The sequence below is a fragment of the Mauremys mutica genome, unplaced genomic scaffold, assembly GCF_020497125.1.
Source record: "Mauremys mutica isolate MM-2020 ecotype Southern unplaced genomic scaffold, ASM2049712v1 001001F_np12_obj, whole genome shotgun sequence".
In the NCBI taxonomy this organism is placed as follows: domain Eukaryota; kingdom Metazoa; phylum Chordata; order Testudines; family Geoemydidae; genus Mauremys; species Mauremys mutica.
This window is the reverse complement of record NW_025423091.1, coordinates 1-13,595: the sequence shown is the minus strand read 5'-3', so window position 1 is coordinate 13,595 and position 13,595 is coordinate 1. Positions and strand designations below refer to the sequence as shown.

The following is a 13,595-nucleotide window of genomic DNA, read 5'->3' as shown; positions in this document are numbered from 1 at the left end:
GTCGGGGGGTGACAGTGGCTGGAGTAGGGGGTGATGGTCGGTGGCTGGAGTCGGGGGTGACGGTCGGTGGCTGGAGTCAGTGTGACAGTGGCTGGAGTTGGGGGGTGACGGTGGCTGGAGTCGGGGGGTGACGGTCAGTGGCTGGAGTAGGGGGTGATGGTCGCTGGCTGGAGTCGGGGGGTGACGGTCGCTGGCTGGAGTCGGGGGTGACAGTGGCTGGAGTCGGGGGGTGACGGTGGCTGGCTGGAGTCGGGGGGTGACGGTGGCTGGAGTCGGGGGGTGACGGTGGCTGGAGTCGGGGGGTGACGGTGGCTGGCTGGAGTCGGGGGGTCAAGGAGGCTGGCTGGAGTCGGGGGGTGACGGTGGCTGGCTGGAGTTGGGGGTGATGGTCGGTGGCTGGAGTCGGGGTGACAGTGGCTGGAGTAGGGGGTGAAGGTCGGTGGCTGGAGTCGGGGGGTGACGGTCGGTGGCTGGAGTCGGGGGTGACGGTCGGTGGCTGGAGTCAGTGTGACAGTGGCTGGAGTCGGGGGGTGACGGTCGGTGGCGGGAGTTGGGGGTGACGGACGGTGGCTGGAGTTGGGGGTGACGGTCGGTGGCTGGAGTCGGGGGTGACGGTGGCTGGCTGGAGTTGGGGGGTGACGGTGGCTGGAGTTGGGGGTGATGGTCGGTGGCTGGAGTCGGGGTGACAGTGGCTGGAGTCGGGGGGTGACGGTGGCTGGCTGGAGTTGGGGGGTGACGGTCGTTGGCTGGAGTCGCGGGGTGACGGTGGCTGGAGTCGGGGGTGACGGTCGCTGAGACGAGAGCTGGTGTCTCAGCCACAGGAGACGCGGTGGCTCGAGTCTCCCCGGGGCCAGGAGGCGTTTGGCCCAGGCCCCCCCAGACTGTCCCTCACCTGGGAGGAGACGGGGGTGTCACGGAGTGTGGGGGAGCCAGGCCCTGCACCCCCGGGCTCCCTGCGATTCCCCAGGACTCTCAGCCAGCCAGGAAAGCAGAAGGTTTATTTAGCCGACAGGAACACAGTCCAGGACAGGGTCTTGCAGGCCCAGATAACAGGATCCCCCCTGTTAGGTCCATCTTGGGGCCCCATAACCCCCCTCGGGGATCAGACCCTCTCCCCCTGCTTCCCCTCTGTCCCCAGCCAGCTCCCGTCTGCCCAGCCCCCTCCGGCCCCTCCTCTCTGCTCAGCCCCTTTCCCGGGCCAGGGGGTCACCTGACCCCTTTGTCTCCCACACCTTTAGCCAGCACCTTTGCAGGGAGGGGCCGGGCCATCCGTTGCTAGGAGACAGTGTCAGGCATTCGGCCTTCTGCTTTGCTAGATTTTAGAGGCCTGCACCCAGCACTCCCAGCCCCCAGTACGACCAGTCCCATTTCCTCACACCGGGTTACTAGGAGACCGGGAAGGGGGACAAGGAAGTGGTTGAAGGGGGGACGACAGCGGGTCACCCCGACCGGGGAACTGCCAGGCTGGGGAGTCGCTAGCGGAGCCCCTCACGGCTCCCTCTGGGACCAGCCGGATTTACTGGGTTCCTTAGGGCCCTTGGCCCATGGGGGGGGGGTTGTGGCTGGCCCCGGGGGGGAGGCATTGGCAGGGCGGGGGAGGACCGGAATATCCCACCCGGTGACCTGGGCGACCCTGTGAACTGGAGTCACAGAAACGGATGAGATTTCACCGGGCGAAGCGCCGGGTCCTGCGTCCGGGGCTGACGAGCCTGTTTGCTCTGCGCTGGGGCCGTGCCAGGCGGCGGGACCGAGGAGCATTGGCTGATCGCAGGCTGGACGCGGCCGTGCCAGGCGAATGCAGCCCTGGGGTGCCCCAGGCGAGGAGGAGAGCTCGGGGAGCCAGGAGGCGTCCGTGCGGGCGGTTCTGGGCTCCCTCGTGGAAGGACGATGAATTCAGCCTGGGCCGGGGCAGAGGAGGGCGACAGGGAAAACCGACCTTGTGAGAGGAGCCGCAAAGGGCTCGGCTTGTCCGGCTGCGGGGAGCTCGGCGCGCCGCGTCCGGGGAATCCGGCTGCGGGATAAACGCCAGGCAGGGGCAGGAGCTTCAGTGCAGCACCAGGTCCCGGATGAACCGGCCAGCGGCAAGTGCCAGCTTGAGATGAGGGAAGGTTCGACCCCGACCTGCCCTCGTGTGTGTGTGTGTGTGTGCGGGGGGGACAGGGACAGGGGGAGGGGCCGGCGGCCGGCCAGCAATGGCGCGCGGCCCTGGGCGACTCCTGTAGCAAACCCCCCCATGGCCGGGGATGGACACGAGCCGGGGGGCGCGGAGGTACCCCAGGCTCTGCCTGCTGGGTCGCGCCCCCACGCGCAGGGGCTGGCTGGGCGCCAGACTCGGGCGGGATTGGCAGAGCCCCGGGGGGGGGGGGGTCCCTGGCAGGTTTGAACTCGTCTCCGCGGTGGAGTCTCTGTCACGTGAGTCTGTGAGCCGCGATTTGGGGCCGGCGGTGACTCAGCCGGAGCTGGGGGAGGGGGGCGGGTTCTGGGCCCTGCGAGCTGCCGGGGGTCAGACGAGACCACGCTGGGTCCGCCCGACTCGATGTGACGATTATAAACCGCCCCGGTGTCCCCGAGGGCCGTGCCGCCGGCTGTCAGAACCGGGCCGACGAGCTGGGGGGCCCATCTTCCTTTCTCTGCTCCGCCAGGAAGTCGACCCGGCTCCGCTCCGAGAGCTGCCAAAACCCAAGAGTTCCCAGGTGCCAAGTTCTGCCCCCCCCCCGGCACTGCTGGCAGGGCAGGCCCAGACTTTGCCCCCCCATGCGCAGCCCCCCCAATATAGACTGGTTTGTGGGCAGTGATTTTGGGGCGCAGCAGCAGCGGGAGCTGCCAACAGGTGCCAGGCTGGGGGCACCCCCGGCTTGGCCTGGCGGCTGCTGCCCCCCCTCACCGTGCACCGGGGGCTCCCTGCACCTCTCGCCCTGCCTGCCCCCATGGCAGCAGGGGGCACCAGCCAGGCAGGAGCCAGCAGCCCCAGGCGCTGACACAGGGATGGGGGGACGTGTGGGGTTCAGATTGGGGCAGACCCCAACGTGACGCTCTCAGCTGGGCCCTGAATGTGGCCCCTGGCTGGGCTCCCCACACCACGCGCTGTTCCTGGGGCCAGGCCCTGGTCAGAGCCTCGTGCTGCCCCCTCGGAACGGGGCCTTGAATCCTGCCCCCCCTCGAGTGGCCCAGGCCCGTCCCGGGGCAGGGGGGCTCCAGTCCCCGTGTGTGGGCGCCAGAGCGCGACCCCCAGCGAGGGGCCCTGGGGGCTCTGCCGCAGGGCTCGGGGGGCCCCCAGCAGCCCCTGGGCTCACTGGCCAAGCACTGCAGGGAGCCCCCTGCCCCACTCGCCCCACGGGAGGATTTGGGGGGTGCTGGCTCCGGCCCCTTGGAGGGCATGGACCCCCCAGCTCCACTGGGGCAGCCCCAGGGACGGGCTGAGTTACAGCACCTCCCCCCCCGCTCTGTTAAGGGGGGTCAGTGGGGTGGGGGGCTGGGAGCCAGGACGCCTGGGTTCTAGCCCAGCACTCGGTGTGTGTGGGGCGGGGGGACGCTGCGGCTCCCCCAGGCCCTGCCCAACAAGGTCAGTAACAGTCATCCTCTGTCGCCACGGCAACAGACAGCCGCTGGTTGCCATAACAATGACCCCCCCCAGGCACCTGACCCTGGCTCCCCGTCCCTGAGGTGGGGGAAGCTGGGAGGAGCCGGGGGGGGGGCGCATCATGCAGTGACTGACACCCCCCCAGCTCAGTGTTTTGGCCTGGCCGGCTCCAGCCTCCCGCTCCCTCATTCCCGGGGGGGGGGCGGCTCCGCCCTGTCCAGTGGCAGGGAGTTCCCCAGCCTGGTCCCCGCCCCCCACTGCCGGGACCCCCCGTCACAACGCGCGGCACATTGGCCAGGGCTGGTTTCGTTTTTATTTGTTAAATTGAGCTTGTTTTTGTCACATGACGACACGATCCCCAAATGGGGGGGTAAGGCCCCCCCAGCACACACAGGGCGGGGGAGGGGGAGCGAGCAGAACACCCCTCCCCATGGACACTGGGGGTGGGTGGGAGGGACAAACCCCCCCGGCCATAGGGACCCCCCCCCACACACCAGGCCCATGGCTGAGGCCCTGGTTTCCCTTGGTCCATCACTTGGAATCTGGGGTCAAGGGGCAGCAGCAGGATCCCCCAACCCCTCGGACAGGGCGCTGGGGGGGGCAGGGGGGGAACTATTGGCTTGGTAAAGGCATGGGGGGGGGGTTAGGACTCCTGGGTTCTATTCCACAACCCCTCCCTGGTGCTCTGCTGACCCCCCCCGAGTATGCCCCCCCCAGTCTGGGGCTGAGGGCCCCACTGGGAATGGAGAAGGGGGAGGACGTTGGGGGATCTGTGTGCTGAGGGGAAGAACCAGACACTTGGGGGGGGAGGACAGGGACCCTGTGTGACCGGGGGGGTCTCTATCTCCTGTGACTGTCCCCCCCACACTGGACAAGAGCCCCCCCGACTGCTCCCAGCCCCCCCTTAGCTCTGGGGATCCTGGGTTCGGTCCCAGCAGTGGCGGGATGTTGGTGACACAATAAATAACCCCCCCAGGCGAGGACGGGGGGGCAGGGACAGTTTCACAGTCTCAGCCACGCGGGTCGGGGGACGAGTCACTTTCCTCCGAGCCAACGTCCCACCAGCCTCGTGGTCTCCAGCGCGGCGGGGGGCGGCTGGCAGCGGAGCGGGGGGCTCAGTAGTAGGTTTCTTTCTCGACCCAGCCTGTGACAGAGAGGGGGGGTCAGTGCTAGGCAAGGACACCCCCGTTTGGCACCTCCCCCCACATATCACCCCACCCTCCCCCATCTTCCTTACCCCTCCCCCGTCTCCTTCATATCCCTCCATCCCCCTTCCACCTCCCGCCATCAGCCCCCCAAGTCGCCCCCCACCTCCGGGGTTCCGGCGCAGGATGAGTTTCCGGATCTCGTCGTACACGAAGATGAGGAAGCTGTACGGGAAGGCACAGAACCACCAGCTGGGCCTGGACAGGACAGAACCGGGGGGTGGGGGGGTTAGTGTCAGCCGTGGGGGGGACGCTGCATCCTGACCAGCAGACGCAAGGGGATTGCTGCTGGCTCCCAGGGCTGGCACCTCCCCCGGCCAGGAACCCCCCCCCATGGCTACAGGGACCCTCCCCCGGCCAGGAACACCCCCCCAGGGCTGCAGGAAAGCTCCCCCGGCCAGGAACCCACCCCCAGGGCTGCAGGGAACCTCCCCCGGCCAGGAATCACCCCCCAGGGCTGCAGGGACCCTCCCCCGGCCAGGAACACCCCCCCAGGGCTGCAGGGACCCTCCCCCGGCCAGGAACACACCCCGCAGGGCTGCAGAGACCCTCCCCCGGCCAGGAACCGCCCCCCAGGGCTGCAGGGACCCTCCCCCGGCCAGGAACACCCCCCCCAGGGCTGCGGGAAAGCTCCCCCGGCCAGGAACACCCCCCCATGGCTACAGGGAACCTCTCCCGGCCAGGAATCACCCCCCAGGGCTGCAGGGACCCTCCCCCGGCCAGGAACACCCCCCCCCAGGGCTGCAGGAAAGCTCCCCCCGCCAGGAACCCACCCCCAGGGCTGCAGGGAACCTCCCCTGGCCAGGAACACCCCACCCCCATGGCTACAGGGAACCTCCCCCGGCCAGGAACACCGCCCCCCCCCAGGGCTGCAGAGACCCTCCCCCGGCCAGGAACTGCCCCCCAGGGCTGCAGGGAACCTACCCCGGCCAGGAACACCCCCCCAGGGCTGCAGAGACCCTCCCCCGGCCAGGAACCCCCCCCCAGGCTGCAGAGACCCTCCCCGGGCCTGGAACCCCCCCCCAGGGCTGCAGGGAACCTCCCCCGGCCAGGACCCCCCCCCGCCAGGAACCCCCCCCAGGGCTGCAGGGAACCTCCCCCAGCCAGGAACACACACACCCCAGGGCTGCAGGGAACCTCCCGCAGCCAAGAAACACCCCCGCAGGGCTACAGAGACCCTCCCCCAGCCAGGAGCCGCCCCCAGGGCTGCAGGGAACCCCTCCCACCAGGACGCCCCCCCCAGGTATCCTCCCGCTCCCGCAGTACAGGATCCCCACGTTGAAGGGTAGCAAAGGGGTCAATCCCCCCCCGGGCTGCAGCCCCTCACTCCCTGCACCAGGGGTTCCCCAAAAGGCCAATGAGCCCCTCCCTCTCCGCTGGCCCCACAGCAGCCCCTGGTGGGTGAAAGGTGCAATTGCAGCGCTGCCGCCCCGGCAGAATCGGTCGCTCTGCGGGGGACGTGAATTCTGCGTTGTTTCTTTTGTAAACACTGGAGGGCTGTGGCCCCCTGGATCCCCCCCATTGCAGCACCGGGGATTCCCCCCGGGGAAGCAGGGGCACACCCAGCGGGGTCCCTCCACCCCCGCACTCACTTCAGGGGGTACATCCGCAGCGCCACATCCATGCCAGGGCAGTAGGACAGGAAGGCGGCCAGCGCTGTCTCCTCAAAGAGCCCGAAAATCAGGATCTTGTTCCTGAGAGAGAGACAATGAAACAGCGCCCGCGGTGCCCCTCACTCCCGACCCGCAGCCCCCTGCTAGCCCAGCCCTGGGCTCCCCCTCACCCACCCTGTCGGTGCCCCTCACTCCCGACCCGCAGCCCCCTGCTAGCCCAGCCCTGGGCTCCCCCTCACCCACCCTGCTGGTGCCCCTCACTCCCGACCCGCAGCCCCTGCCAGCCCAGCCCTGGGCTCCCCCTCACCCACCCTGCCAGTGCCCCTCACTCCCGACCCGCAGCCCCCTGCTAGCCCAGCCCTGGGCTCCCCCTCACCCACCCTGCTGGTGCCCCTCACTCCCCCCCCGCAGCCCCTGCCAGCCCAGCCCGGCCCCCCCCCCCCAGCTCTGCCGGTGCCCCTCACTCCCGACCCGCAGCCCCCTGCCAGCCCAGCCCTGGGCTCCCCCTCACCCACCCTGCCAGTGCCCCTCACTCCCGACCCGCAGCCCCCTGCTAGCCCAGCCCTGGGCTCCCCCTCACCCCCGCATCCTGTTAGTGCCCCTCACTCCCAACCCACAGCCCCTGCCAGCCCAGCCCTGCCCCCGCAGCTCTGCCGGTGCCCCTCACTCCCGACCCGCAGCCCCTGCCAGCCCAGCCCTGCCCCCGCAGCTCTGCCGGTGCCCCTCACTCCCGACCCGCAGCCCCTGCCAGCCCAGCCCTGCCCCCGCAGCTCTGCCGGTGCCCCTCACTCCCGACCCGCAGCCCCTGCCAGCCCAGCCCTGCCCCCGCAGCTCTGCCGGTGCCCCTCACTCCCGACCCGCAGCCCCTGCCAGCCCAGCCCTGCCCCCCCAGCCCTGCCGGTGCCCCTCACTCCCGACCCGCAGCCCCTGCCAGCCCGGCCCTGGGCTCCCCCTCACCCCCGCATCCTGTTAGTGCCCCTCACTCCCGACCCACAGCCCCTGCCAGCCCAGCCCTGCCCCCCCCAGCTCTGCCGGTGCCCCTCACTCCCGACCCGCAGCCCCTGCCAGCCCGGCGCCTGTCTCACTTCATGCCCTGCTGGAACACTGAGTTTCTCCGGGTTTTGCAGATGATCAGATCAGCCCATTGCACCACCACGATGCTGACGAAGAAGGACGTGTGGCAGGTGAACTCCACCACCTTGCGCTGCTCGTACGTCTGGGAGGGGGAGAAAGGGAGGGTGTCAGTACCAGCCCCCCCCAAAAAACTGCCCCCCCAGCCCAGGCTGCCCCCAGCCATTTCCGTCAGGTGTGGATGAGCTCACAATGTCAGGGCCGTGTGTGTGGCCCTGACGCCCCCTGCTGGAGGGTGTGTGTGTGTGTGTGTGTGTCCCTGACGCCCCCTGCGGGAGGGTGTGTGTGTGTGTGTGTGTGTGTCCCTGACGCCCCCTGCGGGAGGGGGTGTGTGTGTGTGTGGCCCTGACGCCCCTTGCTGGAGGGGGTGTGTGTGTGTGTGTGTGTCCCTGACGTCCCCTGCGGGAGGGTGTGTGTGTGTGTGTGTCCCTGACGTCCCCTGCTGGAGGGTGTGTGTGTGTGTGTGTGTGTGTGTGTGTCCCTGACGCCCCCTGCGGGAGGGGGTGTGTGTGTGTCCCTGACGCCCCCTGCTGGAGGGGGTGTGTGTGTGTGTGGCCCTGACGCCCCCTGCGGGAGGGTGTGTGTGTGTGTCCCTGACGCCCCCTGCGGGAGGGTGTGGGGGGGGCCCAGGGCAAGGGGGTCGTTTGGGAGAGGGGAGCCTCGGAGCCGGGCGGTCCCGGCCGGGCAGGGGATCCAGCTGTGAACCTGGGCTCGGTTCAGCGCTCGCCTCGGCAGCGAACGCTCAGGGCTTAGACGCTGGTTTTAGCTTCTAGTTCGTATGTAACCGACTCTGCCCCGGTCCGATCCCCCCGTTTAGCCTGAGCCGCGCGTTTGTCGGCAGGGCCTGGGGCTCGTGCTCCGGCTCCGGGGCTGGTGCGCGGCCGAAGGGGCGAACGACCCAATGCGCTTGCCCTGGTCGGAAGAGGGTCTCGAGCTGGGTGAGATGGGACATTTCTGGGGTGCAAGGCCGGGGCTGGGGGGATTTGCTGGTGCCTCCCTGGGTTGCACTCGTGCGAGGCTGCGTGTAACCGTGGTGCCGTCGCACGCTGCGAAGCCAGAGGGGCAGAGCCGGGTGAGAGGGACCCCGAGCCAGAGAGTAGCAGGGGACAGTGTCCCACAGTCCAGGCTGCACCCCGGGCCCCTCGTGGGGAGCTCCACGGGGTGGTGACCCCAGACCCCCCGCCCCGCTCTGCGCTCACCCACTGCTGCCCGTAACTGTCTTCCAGGTCGTTCACAGTCCGGTCGTCCCAGTTCAGCCGGATCCCGACCAGCCCCGAGGGCAGGAACCCGTTCTCGGCCAGGATCACGAAGTAGGCAAAAAACCCACCCAACGCCTGGATCATCCCTGGGGGCAGAGACGGGGTTAGCTGGGGGGCGGGGGGCAGGGAGGGGGGTTAGCTGGGGGGCAGGGGGTAGCTGGGGGGCAGGGAGGGGGGTTAGCTGGGGGGTGGGGGGCAGGGAGGGGGTAGCTGGGGGGCAGGGGGTAGCTGGGGGGCAGTGAGGGGGTGGCAGGCGGGAAGGGGGGCAGGGAGGGGGGAAGCGGGGGTCCGGGGTGCGGAGAGGGGGGGAGCTGGGGGGGGGGGGGCAGGGTGGGGGTATCGGGGGGGCCGGGGGCAGGGAGGTGGGTAGCGCGGGCGCACAGGGCAGGGAGGGGGGTAGGGGGGGGGCAGGGGGGCAGGGAGGGGGGTAGCTGGGGGGCAGGGAGGGGGGGTTAGCTGGGGGCAGGGGGGCAGGGAGGGGGGTAGCTGGGGGGCAGGGAGGGGGGTTAGCTGGGGGCAGGGGGGCAGGGAGGGGGGTTAGCTGGGGGGCAGGGAGGGGGGGTTAGCTGGGGGCAGGGGGGCAGGGAGGGGGGGTAGCTGGGGGGCAGGGAGGGGGGTTAGCTGGGGGCAGGGGGGCAGGGAGGGGGTTAGCTGGGGGGCAGGGGGGGTTAGCTGGGGGGCCAGGGGGCAGGGAGGGGGGTTAGCTGGGGGCAGGGGGGCAGGGAGGGGGGTAGCTGGGGGGCAGGGGGTAGCTGGGGGGCAGGGAGGGGGGTTAGCTGGGGGCAGGGAGGGGTGTGTGACGTTATGAGGTGATATAATATCTCATTGAAAGGTGACGGGGCCAGAACGAGTAATTACCTCCCAGACTGAGCTGGCCCAGGGGGCCCTTGGGGACGGGTTGGGCAGGTGTGTACATGAGCAGAGCTGGGAAATGCAGCCGCGTCGCTAGAGGCAGACGGGGGGTGTTTGCTCAGGGCTGGGATGGCAGCAAACAAGTCTCGTCTATTGCTGGAGCTTTAATTCAAGGATCAAAAGAGGAATAGTAACAGTTATGCTGATGCTTGAGGGAAATAGTGTTATTGTCTCTGTGTCTCTTTGCAGGTTGTGGTACCTGCATCTGAACCGTTTAATGGATAAATCCCCCTGGGCTAGTTGCCAGGATGTTTGGGAGAAGGAGTTAAGCCGATTGTTTTCTCAGGCCGAAAGGCTGCTGGAAACGTGTAAGAACCTGGGACACGATCCTACTTCATCTCAGATCTGCTTTGGGTTTCAAGAGGGGGAAACCCGGAGCCCCAAGGATTGAGATCCCCAGTCACTGACCGGAGCCGCCCTGAATATGGACATTGGACTGTAACCTCTGGACTGTTTCTAAAAGGGCTTTTGGCAACTACAAGCTCATCTCTGCTGTGTCTGAACCTCAAGAATTGAATTCAAGTCTGTCTGCATATGGAGCTTTTAACCAACACTCTCTCTCTTTTCTTTTTTAATACATTTTAGCCTAGTTACTAAGAATTGGCTGTAGCGTGTAACTTGGGTAAGATCTAAGTTATAATTGGACCTGGGTGTGTGGCTGATCCTTTGGGGTTGGAAGAACCTTTTCTTTTATATGATGAAGTAAGATCCTCAGGAATCATCATCATCTCAGACGTGTGTGTCGGGCCGGAGGCCTGAGGCTGGGCACGGGAAGGGAGCTGCGGGGTTTGGACTCTGAGTGACCAGGGAGGTGCTGCAGACGCTGTTCTGTGCTGGTTGGTAAATCTCAGTATTGGAAAATCCACCAGCGTCTGGGGTTCGTCTGCCCCGGTCTGTTTGCAGCTCACCCTGATTGAGTGACCTCAGCTGGCTCCCGCGGGCAGCACCGTCACAGGGGTTAGCTGGGGGGCAGGGGGGGGTTATCTGGGGGGCAGGGGGGGGTTATCTGGGGGGCAGGGGGGGTTAGCTGGGGGGCAGGGGGCAGGGGGGGTTAGCTGGGGGGTGGGGGGGGTTAGCTGGGGGGCAGGGGGGAGGGGGGGTTAGCTGGGGGGTGGGGGGGTTAGCTGGGGGGCAGGGGGGGGTTAGCTGGGGGGCAGGGGGGTAGCCGGGAGGCAGAGGGGAGGGGGGCAGCAGAAGGGGAGGTAGCGACATCCCCTCCACACCCCACCCAGGCCTTTCACCTCGAGTGACCCCACCTCCAATTCACTCACCTGCCTGAAGGCCCCACCCCCCTCACCGATCTGCCCCTGGGCCCCGCCCCCACCGATCTCCCCAGGCCCCACCCCTCACCGATCTGCCCGTAGGCCCCGCCCCCACCGATCTGCCCATAGGCCCCGCCCCTCACCGATCTGCCCATAGGCCCCGCCCCTCACCGATCTGCCCGTAGGCCCCGCCCCCACCGATCTGCCCCCAGGCCCCGCCCCCACCGATCTCCCCAGGCCCCACCCCTCACCGATCTGCCCGTAGGCCCCGCCCCCACCGATCTGCCCGTAGGCCCCACCCCTCACCGATCTGCCCGTAGGCCCCGCCCCCACCGATCTGCCCCCAGGCCCCGCCCCTCACCGATCTGCCCAGGCCCCGCCCCTCACCGATCTGCCCGTAGGCCCCGCCCCTCACCGATCTGCCCAGGCCCCGCCCCTCACCGATCTGCCCGTAGGCCCCGCCCCTCACCGATCTGCCCGTAGGCCCCGCCCCACCATCTGCCCCCAGGCCCCGCCCCTCACCGATCTGCCCAGGCCCCGCCCCTCACCGATCTGCCCGTAGGCCCCGCCCCTCACCGATCTGCCCAGGCCCCGCCCCTCACCGATCTGCCCCCAGGCCCCGCCCCTCACCGATCTGCCCGTAGGCCCCACCCCCACCGATCTGCCCAGGCCCCGCCCCTCACCGATCTGCCCGTAGGCCCCGCCCCTCACCGATCTGCCCAGGCCCCGCCCCTCACCGATCTGCCCGTAGGCCCCGCCCCTCACCGATCTCCCCAGGCCCCGCCCCTCACCGATCTGCCCAGGCCCCGCCCCTCACCGATCTGCCCATAGGCCCCGCCCCTCACCGATCTGCCCAGGCCCCGCCCCTCACCGATCTGCCCGTAGGCCATGCTGATCAGCCGCTCGTTCACCAGCTTGTCCGTGCGGGGGTTTCGAGGCTGGCGCTTCATGATGTCGCTCTCGGCGGCTTCGTAGGCCAGGGAGATGGCGGGGACCTGGGGGGGGAGGCGGGTCAGGGCAGATTGGCAAAGGGGGGGTCCATCCCCCCACCCGCGGAGAGGGCGGGGCCGGGGCTCACCATGTCGGTGCCCAGGTCGATGCAGAGGATGGTGATGGTGCCCAGGGGCAGCGGGATGTTGGCCATGATGAAGAGCAGGAAGGGGGTGATCTCGGGGATGTTGCTGGTCAGCGTGTAGGCGATGGATTTCTTCAGGTTGTCGAAGATCAGGCGCCCTGCAGGGCGAGATGCGGCTGTGAGGGAGGGAATGGGGGGGAGCCCCCGACGCCCCCACCCCTCAGCCCCCCCACCCCGCGCCCCTCACCCTCCTCGACGCCGGTGACAATGGAGGCGAAGTTGTCGTCCAGCAGGATCATGTCGGCCGCCTGCTTGGAGACGTCGGAGCCGGCGATGCCCATGGCCACCCCGATGTCGGCCTTCTTCAGGGCCGGGGAGTCGTTCACGCCGTCGCCCGTCACCGCCACGATGGCGCCCTGCGGGGGGGACACGGGTCAGGGCCGGGGCCAGGATGGGGGAGTCCCGGGGGGCAGGGGCGACTCGGACCTGTCTCTGGCAGCCCTCCACAATGATGAGTTTCTGCTGGGGCGAGGTGCGAGCGAAGACGATCTCCGTGTGGTTCTGCAGGATCTCGTCGATCTGCTCCGTGCTCATGTCCTTCAGGTCAGTGCCATGGATCACGCAGGCCTTGGCGTCCCTGGGCGGCGGGGGGGGAGGGTCAGCGCTGGGACGGGGACGTCTCCCCAGGCTGGCCCCACCGGGCCCCCGCGCTGCACATGCCCAAAGACCCCCATGTCCCCTCAGCTGGGGGTTCTCGCCTCCCTTTGCGGCTCTGCCCCCCTCCACCACTGGGAAATGTTTGTAATGTTTTATGAGTCCTGTGCCTGCCTCAGTTTCCCCTAGAGGGTGCATGGCCACTCAGCGGGGGAAGGGATTCTGTCTGCTCTCAGTCCACTGAGCCTGAGGGAAGAGGGGGACCCCTGGGGTCTGGCACATCAAAGGGGTTTCTCCCGAGCTGGGGGCATCGCACAGGGCCCTGCCCCCCTACCTGGGGTTGACCTGGCTGACGGGGATGTTGAGGCGGGCGGCGATGTCCTCCACGGTCTCGTTGCCCTCGGAGATGATGCCCACGCCCTTGGCGATGGCCTTGGCGGTGATGGGGTGGTCGCCGGTCACCATGATCACCTGGGGGTGATGGGGGGTTAATACACCTCAGTGGGGGGCGAGAGGGTCCCCGGGAGCCCCACCCCAGAGGTGGCCGCGTCTCAGGGCCGGGCCAGGGGTCACAGAATCAGAGATGAGGGTTGGAGGCGACCTCAGGAGGTTCCAGTCCAATCCCCGGCTGAACGCAGGAGCAGCCCCCACCCAAGGGCCCAGCCGGGGGGCCCGGAGCCGGCCCTGCGGCCTCACCTTGATGCCAGCGCTGCGGCACTTGCCCACGGCGTCGGGCACGGCGGCCCGGGGCGGGTCGATCATGGACATGAGCCCCACGAAGCAGAGGTTCTCGGTGGTGAAGTTCACGTCGTCGCAGTCGAAGGCGAAGCCCTTGGGATACTGCTCCTCCGGCATGAAGAAGTGACAGAACCCTGGGGGGGCCGGGGGGGTCAGAGCCCAACCC

The 13,595-nt window shown here is 68.7% G+C and overlaps 1 protein-coding gene across 1 annotated transcript; it reads right to left on the bottom strand.

Moving 5' to 3' along the window:
• Positions 1-3,870: 3,870 nt before the first annotated feature.
• On the bottom strand, positions 3,871-13,558 carry LOC123357733 (sodium/potassium-transporting ATPase subunit alpha-3). Its single transcript, XM_045000757.1, has 11 exons — positions 13,388-13,558; positions 13,026-13,162; positions 12,524-12,674; positions 12,285-12,453; positions 12,041-12,195; positions 11,834-11,957; positions 8,729-8,874; positions 7,484-7,614; positions 6,378-6,479; positions 4,892-4,983; positions 3,871-4,724 (listed from the first exon to the last, which is right to left on the bottom strand). Exons 1-11 carry the CDS (start codon positions 13,544-13,546, stop codon positions 4,696-4,698), a joined length of 1,395 nt encoding a protein of 464 aa, XP_044856692.1. The 5' UTR covers positions 13,547-13,558; the 3' UTR covers positions 3,871-4,695.
• Positions 13,559-13,595: the final 37 nt, after the last annotated feature.